At 52.8% G+C, this 14,431-nt stretch overlaps 6 protein-coding genes across 6 annotated transcripts; 3 read left to right on the plus strand and 3 right to left on the minus strand.

Annotated features, from left to right (window-relative positions):
• Positions 1–294: 294 nt before the first annotated feature.
• Positions 295–1,605, minus strand: LTS14_008986 (uncharacterized protein; the record flags this gene model as incomplete). Its single annotated transcript, XM_064841669.1, has 2 exons — positions 295–855; positions 1,330–1,605. The coding sequence occupies 2 exons, from the start codon at positions 1,603–1,605 to the stop codon at positions 295–297; spliced, it is 837 nt and encodes a 278-aa protein (XP_064690832.1).
• Positions 1,606–2,824: 1,219 nt separating this feature from the next.
• DDI1 (DNA damage-inducible protein 1) lies at positions 2,825–4,431 on the plus strand (the record flags this gene model as incomplete). Its single annotated transcript, XM_064841670.1, has 3 exons — positions 2,825–2,836; positions 2,990–3,578; positions 3,644–4,431. The coding sequence occupies 3 exons, from the start codon at positions 2,825–2,827 to the stop codon at positions 4,429–4,431; spliced, it is 1,389 nt and encodes a 462-aa protein (XP_064690833.1).
• A 1,213-nt stretch (positions 4,432–5,644) lies between these two features.
• LTS14_008988 (uncharacterized protein) lies at positions 5,645–5,836 on the minus strand (the record flags this gene model as incomplete). The annotated part of the gene is made up of 1 exon (XM_064841671.1): positions 5,645–5,836. The coding sequence occupies one exon, from the start codon at positions 5,834–5,836 to the stop codon at positions 5,645–5,647; it is 192 nt and encodes a 63-aa protein (XP_064690834.1).
• A 1,798-nt stretch (positions 5,837–7,634) lies between these two features.
• LTS14_008989 (uncharacterized protein) lies at positions 7,635–8,928 on the plus strand (the record flags this gene model as incomplete). The annotated part of the gene is made up of 3 exons (XM_064841672.1): positions 7,635–7,767; positions 7,828–7,911; positions 7,961–8,928. The coding sequence occupies 3 exons, from the start codon at positions 7,635–7,637 to the stop codon at positions 8,926–8,928; spliced, it is 1,185 nt and encodes a 394-aa protein (XP_064690835.1).
• A 34-nt stretch (positions 8,929–8,962) lies between these two features.
• Positions 8,963–10,203, minus strand: LTS14_008990 (uncharacterized protein; the record flags this gene model as incomplete). The annotated part of the gene is made up of 2 exons (XM_064841673.1): positions 8,963–9,189; positions 9,237–10,203. The coding sequence occupies 2 exons, from the start codon at positions 10,201–10,203 to the stop codon at positions 8,963–8,965; spliced, it is 1,194 nt and encodes a 397-aa protein (XP_064690836.1).
• A 1,842-nt stretch (positions 10,204–12,045) lies between these two features.
• LTS14_008991 (uncharacterized protein) lies at positions 12,046–13,806 on the plus strand (the record flags this gene model as incomplete). The annotated part of the gene is made up of 3 exons (XM_064841674.1): positions 12,046–12,073; positions 12,139–12,435; positions 12,488–13,806. The coding sequence occupies 3 exons, from the start codon at positions 12,046–12,048 to the stop codon at positions 13,804–13,806; spliced, it is 1,644 nt and encodes a 547-aa protein (XP_064690837.1).
• Between the last annotated feature and the right edge of the window lie 625 nt (positions 13,807–14,431).

The raw sequence follows: 14,431 nt of genomic DNA on the forward strand, positions 1-14,431 counted from the left end.
AGATCAAGCGATCGCGCTAGCAGAACTCTGTCTACCATGGCGGCTTGGGGACGGAGAAGTTATGCATCAACAATCGTCTTATCACAGCAAGCAGGACGTGAGTAAGAGACTCTAAAAGGGCTTCATGGTGCACCGGCAACGTCCTCCCTACAGCGAGGCGTCGAAAATAAAGGTCAAGTATCGCCATCACGATACGAGATGGTAGAAACGTCTCTGAGAAAGCTCTGCCTGCACGCTACCAACGATCTCATACCCAACACTCATCTCCATCCACCCATAGCATCTATCATTCATTCATACATAATCATCCTCCTCCCCATCCAAACTCGGCATACCAGACCCCTCCGGATCCAGCTCCCTAACCATATCAAACCAACCCCCACCACCAAACTGACACTTACTCCCCCCCTGGTTCACGAACCCAAACCCCTCGTAAAACTTGATCAAATGCTCATGCGCTATCAACGCCACTCGATCAGCGACACCATGACTCTCGATGCGTTGGAGATACGCCTTCATTAGTGTCCTGCCAAGACCACGGCCCTGATAGCCTGGTAGGACGGCGAGGGAGTGGATGCAAAGTGTTCTGCCGATTTCCTTATGGCCTGGTAACGAACCCGGGTCGGCGTCTGATGTTGATGATTGCGAGGTGGGTGAAGGGATGGCCATGTCGTTGTCTGTTACTGTCGGGTTTGTTGTCTTGGTTGCGATCACATGACCGAGTAACACCGCCTTCCTATGCGGAGCCCCACTATACACCGGTGCTGACGTCTGCGCAGTCGCGATATCGTTGCCTTCGTGAGAAGTGAAGATGCCTAGGCTGAGCTCGCCACAGTGGCTAAGTCTGTACTGGAACTGTCAACCACGGTGTTGATGTCAGTATGGCTCCAGGATATCTCTCGCGACAGCGCTAAACAGGCAAATGCGAGAATCGGGAGATCAGGTATTCGACAGGGATGGGACGAAACAAGGCAGGTGGTACAAGGACGGCGGGTGGCTTAGACGGCATAAGCGGTTCAGCGGTAGCGGCTCGTTGCTGCCCAATGTAGGTTGTTGCACTGCATGTCCGGCAGATTTCAGTCTGCGTTTCCGCTGACGTTTCGGTACTTCGGAGCGACTGGTTGGGCTTCGTGTTGACGTAAGAAAGGCTTACGCCTGCCTGACATTTCACAGGTGTCGCAACTCTAGTGACTGCTCGACCTGGTAAGCTAATCGGTGGCCACACGAGCGCAGAATAACGTCCAGACGCAGCGGCGGACGTCCCGAATCAGGTCACGCTCAGACAGCAACAGAACGACGGTCGAAACAAAGAACAGCCACGGGACTCACTTTCTCCCTCGAACAACGTTCCTGTGGCGGAAATGCTTCTTCCTCTAACCTCGTACAACTTTCCACATCAGACAGACTCAAGTTCTGCGTGTAAGGATGAAGCTCATCTCGCTTTGATCGCGGTGGATCAGGCGTGAGGCCTTGCAGCATCTCGTTCTCCTCCTCAGCGGTCATGCGAGGTTGTTGGAGTTCCTCGACGGCGTCGGGCGATTTGGTCAGTTGGGACATTCCTTGGAGTGTATCCTCCTTGGCTAGGGCTGAGAGGTCGCGAGGCATGGTTTGTGGGCCGGAGTGTGTTTGGCTGGAGGCGTTGTGGAAATGTCCCTAGGGGATTTTCGTGGTTCCAAGTTGTGAGATGTAGTGGCTTTGGTGCACCAATGGCTTGACAGTTCGTGGATCCTGTCAGACGACTTTGTATTCCTAACAGCTCGATTGCCAGAACAGTCCGGATGGCACAGTGCCCACCTGTTGTTGGGGATAGGAAGGTGAGATGGTGAGCTGCTATTTCATGTAGCTAGTTGCAATCGGTATGGTCTACGCTCGAGAGTGTGTTCCATTCTACCTTTCAAGAGCGGAGTACAGGCCGTACCCCTGTCAATGTGTGAGTGACGTCGAGCTTCACATGATGCTCTGGTACAGCGCCACAAGCTCCATGCGGGCGGTACAGTAGTGGGGCATTAGTGCAGGGCCACGACAGTCTAAGGTCAACGGTCAAAGCATCCATCATTCGTGGTCTGGACTCCAAAGTCATATGAGAGCTGAGGTACTTTGGCATTGTTGAAATGTCGTCGAGCGATCCCACGGAGCATTCATCTCACGGACCGGCGCGATCGCTGGCAGGGGTGGTGGCGGCATGGTGACCCTCGAAATGTGGCGTACGTGGGGGGAGTGATAGACCGCTATACCATATACGGGGGTGGAGCATGTAGGTAGCTGTTAGATTGTATGAAGCGAACCTGGGCATCGGAACGACAACGCGCATGAGCAGTGTAGTGCATCAGCAACAGCAGAGCGAGGCCATTCTACGCTGTGCGTTGCAGACCGCCTTTGCTTGACAGCGTTTCGTGATACGCAGGCGGAGGACAGATAATAAAAAGTGTCATCATTGATTGTTTGAGAAGAAGTCTCACCTTCTCTGCCACCACCACCGCCACCGCCACCATCACCGAAAACGTCCCATCGGCTGCTTGCGTCGTAGCGTGGATGCCTTGTATTCATCGACCAGTATTCACCCATCTAAATGAAATCCTCCATCTGAACGACCATATTAGTCATACGGACACGGTATCACTTACGCTCCGACACACGATCCGGTTCTAGAAGCAATCCTCAGCATCGACTTCTATATCGAGCGAGGTGCATCGGCAAGCTTCAGCATCACCCAAGCAAGGAAGGCAAACGACATATTCGTCGGGAGCATCGACGTTGAGTTAGCAGGCTCGAAACGGCAAGATGTGAGTATCACTGGCCCATGTAACAATCGGCGTCCTTTGTGATGCGTCTCACTGTCAGACTATACCTGTGTTACACCCCAGCCCTGCCTCATACCAGTGACCGGAAGGGGAAGAAGAAATGTAACAGTCGCTAATCATTCTCCGTGCCTCCTTCTAGGCCGCGGGTCACCATATCTATCATCGCTCCCAACCACACCCTCGACCAGGAAATCCTCACCCTCGACCTCCCACCCGGCTTGTCGATCGCCGATCTCAAGGCCTTTGTCAACGCTGAGACCGACCTGCCTCAGGACGGGCAACAGTTCTACTTCAATAATACCCCTATACAAGGCGACAGCAAGACTCTCGAAGAGGCGGGTATCAAGGATGGCGACATGCTAGCTATGCTGATGCGGCAGCCTGACCAAGCGAACAATCAGCAAGGCAATATGGGCGCACAGCGAAGACAGCAACAGCGGCGGCAGCCTGCGGGTCGAGCAGCCGGAGGTGCACAAACGGGTACACATGAGATTGAGACGGCGAGGCTGAATATCCTTGGCAATCCTGCTGCGATGGCACAAGTGAGAGAGCAGAGACCGGCGTTGGCAGAGGCTATCAATGATAGCAATCGTTTTCGGGAAGTGTGGATGGAGATGACACGGGAGGACGAGGGACGAGAGCAAGAGAGACAAGAGCAGATGCGGCTACTGAACGAAGACCCATTCAACGTGGACGCGCAACGCAAGATCGAGGAGATGATACGGCAGCAGTCTGTGCAGGAGAACTTGCAATTCGCGTACGAGCATAACCCCGAAGGTGAGCTTGAGCTGGCGAAGAAGAGATACCATCTATTGAAACAGTGCTAACATGACAAACTCCAGTCTTCGGCCGCGTAACCATGCTCTACATCCCCGTCCTTGTCAATCGCAACCCAGTAAAAGCCTTCGTCGACTCCGGCGCCCAAACCACGATAATGTCGCCCTCCTGCGCCGAAGCCTGCGGCATCATGCGTCTGATCGACAAACGCTACTCCGGTGTAGCCAAGGGCGTCGGAACCGCCGCGATCCTCGGACGAGTACACGCGGCAGACATCAAGATCGGGAGCGCGACGATGAGTTGTTCTTTCACGGTCATGGAGGGGAAAGATGTGGATCTCCTGCTTGGACTGGATATGTTGAAGAGGTATCAGGCGGTTATCGATCTGAGGGTCAATAAGCTCGTGTTTGGTGATGGGAACGAGGTTAGCTTTTTGGGGGAGGCGGATATCCCGAAGGCGTTTGAGGAGGCTATGATGAATGAACCGACTGTGTCTGGACCTAATGGAACGGAGATCGGGGCGGAGACTGGGACTGTGCGCCAGGGTACCTCTTCGTCCACCTCCGGCAAAGCAGCAGCGTCATCATCACCCAATGGCGCCTTTTCTGGTTCCGGCCAAGCTCTCGGAGGCGGCTCTGCTGCTGCTGCATCAAGAACGTCGAATGGACCTGTGACTCATGCGGCTACGCCCACTGCTCAGCGACAAGCCGCTCCGCCAGCAGCTAGTAGTCATCCTAAGGAAGCCATCGATCAGCTGGTGAGCCTGGGGTTCGAGCGAAATCAAGCTATTACGGCGTTGGACGCGTGTGGTGGGAATGTGGACTATGCGGCCAGCCTGCTTTTCCAGTCATAGGAGGGGGATTTGTGTGGGCTGGACGCTCGCTTTGATGCGATGGGGTTCAAGGGAGTGCTATGGTAGCTTACGGGGAAGGTGATGGCTTTCACTGGGGTCAAGGCGCGTGCATGCTGCGGCTGAGGCCCTCTACCGTTTAGCATCGGTACATGCTCGCGCGAGAGGCGCTGAGGGATGGCTTGCTTGTTGCGCTGCGTCAAAAGGTAGCCTTTGCCATGCGATGGAAGCCTTAGCTACTGAGTACCACCACTTCTGAACCACGATCGTGTCATTCCGTTCATGTACATGTTCAAGGTGAGATCATCGCTGAACTTGAAAAAGGACTCAAGAACTTCATCGACGTAAATTCTCCCGATATATCACCGGTCGAGGTCGAGCAGTCTGCGCCACTATTCATCCCTCAAGACTCCTCACATTCTGCCAGGCACATGTTCGAGGCTCCGCGAGAGAAACAGACCGCCGCAGTCTCCACCCATCATATCTCCAGTCGACCAGCAATACCACGCTCATCGTTCCTGAAAAGTCTGACCAAGACCACGACAACGACGCCAAGAGGCCGAAGCACGTTCTCCCAGGTTTTGGCCACTTGCCATGCCTGTCTTAGCCATTCCACGGTGAGAGCTGATGTCGATGCTGTTGAGGAGGAACTTGACCATGTGCTCATTTTGAGTGGCAAGGCGTGCGAGAAATTTGGCCAGGAGCCTCGTGTGAGCAGATAAATTGTGCAGCAGAGGAGGAAGAATGTGAGACCGAGAACTGCTGGGGGCAAGAAGCCGGACCTCGAGCATGTGACGATCGTCGACATGCTGCTTGTTTTCGTTGTCCTGCGCTGACCGATGGTTGGTCGTGATGTATTGTTGTCTTGGTCGGAAAAAGGGTTTGATGGTCCTACCAGCTGTCCGAGATCTGGTGTGGCTAATGCTTTGCCTTCGTGGGAATACTGCATGCATAATGTGTGAGAAAGGCTCATAGACGCAGATGAGAGCCTTGACGGAGGGTAGAGATAATCATGTGTTATGATGTGGACCCATGGATTCCGAGAAAAGAATAAGCATAAATGACCATCGAATGCCACCTCATGCGCTCGGATGCTACCATAAGCTTCGAAGCACAATCGACCAGGGCGTAAATGTAAAGCTTCCCAATGTCTTCCAACATCGTCGCAGCCCCGATCACCCCTCTCGTACCGCGGATCCCGATCGTGGGCCCAGACTCACAACGCAGCCGGCCAAGCATGTGGTGGCGCGTAAGCCGGTGGATGGGAGTCTGCCATCTTCACAATCTCCAGGACCTCAACAATAACACCGAGTACCACAGCTGGAATGACAATCTTCAGCTGTCCTTTGCTGCAGTAGATGACGATCAATGCGATAACGGCGTAGGCGAGCGTCAGAAGGCCATCCATGTTTGGTTTCGAATGCTCAGGGACTTTTTAGCCCAGTAGATGGTGGGACATGCTTTCCCAGGCCGGTTCGATTTGTAATTTTGTCCCGATTGTCCGTGGAAAGGCTTTGTGCTTCGACGCACGAGGAGGTGGACGCGCTGGAGCTCATATATTGCTTGGCGGGGTGAAGCCTCACGAAGCTTGTGTAGCGACGTCGTCCGCTCTACTGCCTGCTCCTAAACGGCACAGTATCTTCAGCCTATTGGAAGGCCAATTAATACCTTGTGCTCGAGCGAGCAACTGTGTTAGTTTGTCTCCACCATTTAGCGCAAGCAATTTTTCAACATTGTGTTATGTAGTCCAGCAAGTACCCTTCCTCGTGTGAGCTTTGCAAGTTCCAGTGGATGTGCCAACGATTAAGGAGATGAATCGTCACTAGTTCTGGCACTATTTTGAAGTTCCATCTCAGTGTCCATTCGTGCACTGTCCAGGTTTTCGGTGTAAATGTATATGCTGAATATGTCAAATCTGACCATGATTGGTGCTTGAGCAGCATTGGTGGCCGAATGCTCACCCAGTGTACACTGACTATTGCCTCTGGCGTGCTCGTGACGGTAGTCCTTCCGAAAAGGCTTGTGGCAACCAGGAGATGGCTCCTTGATACCAGCATGCTGGCTCTGGAAATGCGTCTCCAGACTGTCCTTGCAGGCGACGACTCGTTACGAGCGTGCTCGGGGCGTACCTTAGCGGAATACTGATCGACATGCTTGGCAGGATGATGGTGCGAAGAGTCTAATTGGTCTTGAAGCGCTCCTGGCGTATCTCGCACTTCCCTCCTGCAGCGAGATGCCAAAGAGGGCGCTCCACAACGAGCTTGCATGGTCCCTTTTCCTGCGGACATCGATGGTTGGGGTAGACATCCCAGTGCTGATGGCCGATTTTCAGAGCGAGGCTGCCTGCCTAGAGGGATTCTGTGAGGTCCTCGCCTGGTATTATGTCCGGGTACTGTCAGCTCAGGCCAGGAAATGCTGGGTCAACGAATTGATATGAACGTCATCAGGCAGGAGTAGCTGGGCTCATATATACCACGAGACCCTTGATGGAATCCGAGATCACTTTCATGTGCCATGCCTTTTGATTTGGCGCTGCAGTGGAACCCCATTCTTGCTAACTAGTGAGCCAGCCGTTCTTCTTCGCGGATCTGTCGTCATATCATAATTCATGGAATAATGCGGCAAGCCAGTGCCATTTCCAAGGTCATCATTTCCAGTAGGCATTCTCGATTGATTTCTTATCAGACTGTATTCATCGTCGTCGGGCAAAAGGAGTTGTAGGAGAATTCGAAGTCGAAGAGTTCTCCCAAACGTCAATCTTCAACGTTAACTCCTTTCGCCCTGAGAATGTATGAGCAACGACCAAAAGAAATGGTGAAGGGCCTGGCCGGGATTTGAACCCCTTCAGAAGTGTCAGTTCAGGTCCAGCAACGATGGCGGTATTGGTACACTTACGGGGCCTGTCACATTCTTTCTCCGTTCAAGTGAAGAGGGAAAATCCCGAAGCGACAATCATACCACTAGACCACCACTGCAAACACGTTAGATACCATGTCTTTGAGCTCGCAGATCATGGATCAACTTACGGCCGCATAATTTGTCGAAGCAGAATTTTTATATCGAATATGTACCTATGTAAAACACTAGCCCGAGCTTCGTCCGACGACTCCGAGCACCAGAAGCGTCAACAGAAATGTAGCAAATTGAGCAGGGATATCATAACTACTCGAAACGTCTCCCAGGGACTCATTTTGGCTTGCTCCAACATGGACGACGATGATGATGTCCCGCCTCTGCTGGTCGCTGTGGACACTGACGATGGAGATACGCCGGTGGCAACATTGACGTCTGAACTGAAAAATACATCTGTCACTAAGGTGCCAATCACTATTATCACTGGTATGCAAACGCTATACACTGAGCTTTGAAATCCGTACTAGAGACTCATATATTCAACAGGCTACCTCGGCGCTGGTAAGACAACATTACTCAACTACATTCTCACAGCTCGGCATGGGAAGAAAATTGCCGTCATACTGAACGGTAGGTTGAACGACCACATGTTACCACCACATTTAACTGACGCCAGTAGAATTCGGCAACAGCACCGACATAGAAAAATCACTCACGGTCAACCAAGGAGACTCCTCCGTAGAACAATGGCTCGAACTCTCCAACGGCTGTATATGTTGTTCAGTCAAGGACAGCGGTGTCAATGCCATCGAGTCCTTAATGGACAAACAGGGCACCTTCGACTACATCCTTCTCGAAACTACTGGTCTAGCGGACCCAGGCAATCTCGCACCAGTCTTTTGGGTGGATGAAGGGCTGGGAAGCACGATCTATCTGGATGGGATTGTGACGCTTGTGGATGCGAAGAATGTTCTAAGGTGTCTTGAGGAGCCGACTGGAGAGGAGGCTGTGCGTCATGATGGGGAGGAGCGACATGGGCATGGGCCTGGCCCGCTGATGTCGACAGCTCATCTTCAGATCTCGCATGCCGATGTCATCGTTATCAACAAGGCTGATCTCGTTACTGCTGATGAGTTGACTGCTGTGCTTGATAGACTAAAATCGATCAACGCTCTTGCGCAGACTCATATCACAGACCACAGCAAGATACCGGAGCTTGAGGGTCTAGTACTTGATCTACATGCTTATGACAGGGTCGATGCTGCAAGCCTAGACTTTGCAAGCAAAGGTCATAGTCATCTAGACCCAGCCATTGGTACCATTACCCTCGACCTGCCAGCACTCACAGACTGCAAACTCAAGCAGCTCGATGCTTGGCTGAGATCTGTGCTCTGGGCGCACGACCTGCCAGGACATACTCCAGTGGCAGATTGGGAGGTCCACCGAATCAAAGGACGTCTGGCTTTTCTCGACGGCCGTAGAAAGATGCTGCAAGGTGTGCGAGAGATCTTCGAGATATTTGATGGTGAGAATAGCAACGGTCCTTCCGACGTGGGCAAGATCGTCGTGATTGGCCGCAATGTTGGCAATGCGGAAATAGCACAGGCTTTCCAGACAAGCCTATCTGGAGCGCTAGTTGCTGGATGAGGGAAAGGTACTACCTTCGTGCGAATGAAAAAACTCACACCACACTCTTGTCCCGATGGAACATGCACATCATCCCATGGTCGCCGACACCGATCATCCATGCCCCATCCGGACTCCAGGCAATCTGCGCGGTAGCGAAGTGATTCCCCACCACATCCGTATTGGCCACGATAGATCGATGCGCCTTCAGCGGCATGAAGGAGTCCCCGAGGTCGTACTTGCGCTCTGGCGGCACGGAGACGGAGGTCGAGGATGCTTCGGCTGGGACGTGATCAGCAGATGTCAGTAGCTTGAGACAGATGACTCACGTGTTACACCCATGATATCACTCCCAGGACCCGAATTCTTCCTGAGCTCACCCATGCGACTGAGATTTGTCTGGTTGACTGCATTAGCAGCACCACCTCTTGACTTTCGACCGCGAGATTTCTTCATCTTCTCTTCACTAGGATCGTAGCCCTCTTCTAGCTTTTGTAGATCCCAGAATAGGAACTTCGACTGCTCATTACCCATTGCCAGTATCGGTCGCATATCAGGTTGCTGCAGCAGGCCAAAGCGAAGATAGAAGCGGGTTGTGTATGGCATGTCGAAGGTGAGCAAGCGCTGAAAGCCACGAGATCCCTTCTCGTGTGGGAATGATGAGCGAGAATAGATTCCAGGGCCTGGTATAGGTGGATCGGTTGGTGGATCGAGCTCTGAGTCGAACCCTTCGATCTTCCATAGCAAGATCTCGTTACCATGGCCTTGGTCTTTGGCGGCGCGTGATAATATCAGGTCGCCGTAGAAGACAACGCAATCGACATAATTAGCGTGCACTTCCGTCGAGTGAAAGTGCGGGTAGTAAATGGTCTTTGGCGCTGGGTGTCCATCTATAACCCGCCCTGTTTCCAACTCCTCAAGACCAGGCACATACCAAAGACAGACGGCGGTGTCCAGACCTGCTGTGAGCATCCACCTGCCGTTTGCATGAAAGTGGCATGCCAGGATTGTTTGACGATGCCCTTCACCTGCGAATATCGCAAGGCATGGTTGGTCTTTGTGTTTCGGATCAAGACTCCACAAGCGTACAGTGTAGTCAGCCGATGCTGAAACAATGAGGCTTGGATTGGTAGGTGACGTTGACAGGTCGTTGATTGCACCACCATGGCCCACAAGCGTCCGTACATTGGTGATGATTTCAATGTCGAAAACGTGTATCTGCTTCGGCGCCTCTCCTGCGGCACAGAGTAATGGTTTGCCCGTCTCGGGGTTCTTAGCCCAGGTCACGCTGTTCATATGCTGTTCTTCCTGCACATCGTGAGTCCTTATCTGCTATTTGGAACGGATATGCTGACCTCTGCATTTTCGAACCATAGTAAAACCTCATATGGTGGGTCAGCGTCAGGCTGTATCCGACAAACGATGACCTGGCAAAGCTTTAGTACACGGCTGTAATAGTATGTTCAGGGGCGACGCCTACATGAATTCCTCCTGCTACAGCAAATATCTGCTCGTCGTTCACAGTGCTGTACGGGTAGAATTTGACGTCGAACAGACTGCCGGTGCCGCCACCTTGACAAGTATGATTAGACTTTGTAGACAGTATGAGAAGGAGCAGAACCTACAGTCTGCCACTTTCGTGCAGGAGTACAGATTCGGAAAGACATCGCTCACCGGTGCCATGATTGCTCTGCATTCAAAGCTGTCGGCATGCCGAAGCTTAACGCGGCCCGATATTGTGAGCTCGAATGTGAGGCGCTACCCACGTGGTGTTCAGTGAGAGAGAGCTGGTGTTTTGAAAATCTGACTCGTGATGCGGAAGGAGTCACTTCTCGTTTGCGGCACTCTAGCCAATCACTGTGGCATGCGGATATGCTCGGTGATGCACAAAGGCGAATTACAGAAGCATGGGCGAACAATTGCCTCAGAGTGATGCGCCGTGCGACGTCGAATCGACGATTTGCTGAAGAGGTGAAGTGGGAAGTACTTCGGCTCTGCTATCGAACAGGATCCACAGATAAGTTTCGAGGTAAGAGGGATCCAGCGCGGTGGTCGCGACGTTGATCACCGCATGTGCGTGGACAGGTGCCGAGCTTCGGACGATTGTTGTCTATAGTAGGCGAGTATGAATACTTGGCCCTGCAAGCTGCACGTCGTACAGAGTGGCCAGGAAAGGAATACGCGACCTTCGGGAGCTATTGGCCGGCCTGCAGTATCGTCTTGTGAGGTCTTCGGGAGTCTGTGAAAGTCAGCTCCCCTCGGCATTCGCCTGCAGGAGGGGTCGTCGTGTGCGTGTAGCACAGCTCTAACTGTATTCTGATAAACGCTGTGTAGCCGAGACAACAGCAGTAGCAAGGTTGTTGACGTGGTTCACTTGATAGACTGCTTAGCAAACGGCGGCCATGCAGAAGCCACCCTTCTGTATTCGTTCTAGCGGCACCTTTGTCCGTCTCCGCTTGCATGGCTCTCACAATCTTGACAACATTAAATATTCGAGGATCACATATTTGAACAACAGATCGAAGCGTTCCGCGATCACGACTTTTCTCGTGCATCTCATCTCCGCAGCGTGCGAGAAGCCAAGCGACACAAACGAGCGCCACAGCATCCACTTATGGAAAACTGCACTCGAGCATAAGCGTGACGTCAGACGGGCGGACCCTGGCCAGACAGAACCTCACGCTTACAGTCCGCGCATAGGCCGAGTATTCTCAATCTAGAAGCAATCCACTGCCGAACGCAATTGGGCCCTTCAGAGAGACTCGGAAGACTCCAGACCCGAGCGAGACGAAGAGAAATTATCGGCTACCGCTTCCCTTGATACAAGCGACCCGACATCACCTTCTACTGAGCAGTCGTCCGCAATTGCCACCCAAAACACCGCAGCACGGCACGACATACCCGCAAGTTCTCGGCATTAGTATCACCTTACAGAGCCAAATCTCGCTTTCCTCTGCCTCGACATCTTGAGTACCCTGGACTACGACAACATTATACCATCCAGGCGCGTGCTTTAGCTGGTACTCTCGTCTGTTGTTGGTGCCAATGCGCTTGCGACGGTGACCTCGCCTTCGCGCACTACCCACATACCGGACTGGCATTGGAGATTTTGCTCCTTGAAGGCCGCGGCTCTTCACAATGGAGACGACATTTATCTCGATTCACGGTATGCACCTTCCGCATGTGACTGACGTGGTCGTCGCGCCTTCCCTGCTGATCATATTCGACCAGACCTCACGCCCGAGGCACGCATTCTCTACTCCTCCGACTCCGTCGTTGACATCCTAGGCTATACACCCGATGAGATTGTCAATCGGTCTGCATGGGAGTTCTTCCCAGCAGACGAACTACCATACGCTCAAAAATTCCATGAGAAGCGCGTGCAGATGGACAAGGCCGCCGTCCTCGCATACTGCAGAGTAAGAGATCGGGATGGAAGATGGATAGGATGCGAGTGTTGTTTTACGATTGTCTACGACGTAATGATAGTTTGTACTAGCATATACAAGCATGGGCTGGCCAGCGAAAGTAGGTGATCGGCGGCTCAAATGGACGAGGCTTATGCTAATATGGGCTACAGAACGAGCCCTTGAAGCGCCAATGGTCCGGCGCATGTTCTCTTCTTCACCACGCGACCCACGATATCACATGCTTTCACACATATCAGCTCGATTCAAGCAGGACCATAAGGTCAGCGAGCACGAACCTCGAGCAGCGCTTTTCCTCAATAGGTTCACGCGAACACTTACGATCATGTATGCTACGAGCGGCCTGCAAGATGTCATTGGCATACCTGCAGAAGCTATGCGAGGACGAAGCTTCTACTACTGTATTGCAGAGAATTGTTTACAGGACGCGGTGAAGTGCTTAGAGAATGCGAAGGGGAATGATTCGATAGCATACTTGCGATTCTGGTTTCGCGATCCACGGGTAGACGATCAACGGCCACCGCCGGACGACGATAGCGATGATGAAATGACCGGGACTGAATTCAGTGTGGCAAGTTCGGTGGACGGTGGCGTGCAATTACAGGGCCAGGACAACACATCGCCAGCTAGTGCTGGCTCCACAAATTCTAGCGCCGTGCGGTCGTCAACCAGCATGGAGGTAGACCGCCAGGACGATAACGAGCCAAACTCGAGAACCTCGTCGGGCGATAGCACGAACGCTGTCGACACACATGAAGCCATATTTGGCACTACACTTCGCGCTGAAGAGTCCGTGTCATCACTCGGAAGCTCACCAGATCGTGATCGGAGAGCACCCTCACGGCCTGCCCATGTCGATCCTGTAGAACTGGAGGCAGTCGTCTCTTGCGCTTCAGATGGTTTGGTAGTCTGCTTACGGCGAGCACGACCAATGATACCACACCCGACACACCGACCGGGACGACCTGTGTATGAGAATGGACTCTTCGCAGCACCATGGGCACAGGAACCAATGTTACCACCCGTGGAGCGCAGATCTGGTGCAGGATTTGGACCGACCTTTGCGCCTGCACTTGGGCCGCACGGCGCACGGCCACAATCTGGATCTCCTATCCGGGCAGCGACAAGAGACCAGCACGATTTTATGGCTGCAATTCGCGATCAGGCTGTCTTTGCCTGGGCTCTCACGGGTATCAACGGCACGCTTGCGAATGCGGCGATGGGCAAGGCGACTGGGGAGTCAGTCCCACCGGATGGATTTCCGATCTGGTCGTGTGATACGCAAGCGACATCTGGGTCGGAAAGCGAGAGGAGTCCAAGTAGTGGGTATTCGAATGGGCACGATCGACAACGAGCGCAGATGTTCGGCGATCCTGGCCTACGAAGAAATGGAGGGTGGTCGGGTGCCAATGGTAGTCCTGGACATTATACGACGAACGGGAATGGGCACACACCTGATGGTATTCCATGAGGATGTGAGGACGAATGGTGGACGAAAATCTTGCGAAGCAGTCGCCGTAGGTGTTGAGCCATGAGAAGACGGTCGACTGTTGCACAAAGGAAGTGCTACTGCATCAATGCATAGTCGATTGACAAGGCTTAGCCAGACCAAGGCAAGGTGCCCTGCGAGCAAAGGAACGGCCATGATGACTATGACGACCATGGATAGATGGCGTTGCACGCATCGCTCTGGGAAAGGGAGGGAATATAGGAGTTATTGGCAGGTAGTGCAGCGTATATGCGGGATGGCAAATCATGGGGATACCACTATTGCTGGGCGTTTCAAAATGATATCAGCAATGGATGGGGCGGTACACATGCATGGAGGATACGATGAATGTCGCATGAGACGATCTTGAGCATGGGTTGTTAGCTAGTAGGCTGAATTACATGCTTCGCTCTATCAACTCTGCTTGTGCCCGAGATATGATAGTTACAGGCAAGTGTTATCGGCCGAAGGATGTGTGTATGTTCTTCTTCAAACCACGAAAATGTCACTTGTACCGGACCATGAAAAGATACGTTCTTTAAATGCACTAACTGTGAAGGTGGTTAGCTGCGGGCGGTACCGTGGTCCCTGCTTTAGGAAAGCACGA

This window comes from Recurvomyces mirabilis (genome assembly GCF_035927965.1).
Source record: "Recurvomyces mirabilis strain CCFEE 5264 chromosome Unknown scaffold_28, whole genome shotgun sequence".
Lineage (NCBI taxonomy): Eukaryota > Fungi > Ascomycota > Dothideomycetes > Mycosphaerellales > Teratosphaeriaceae > Recurvomyces > Recurvomyces mirabilis.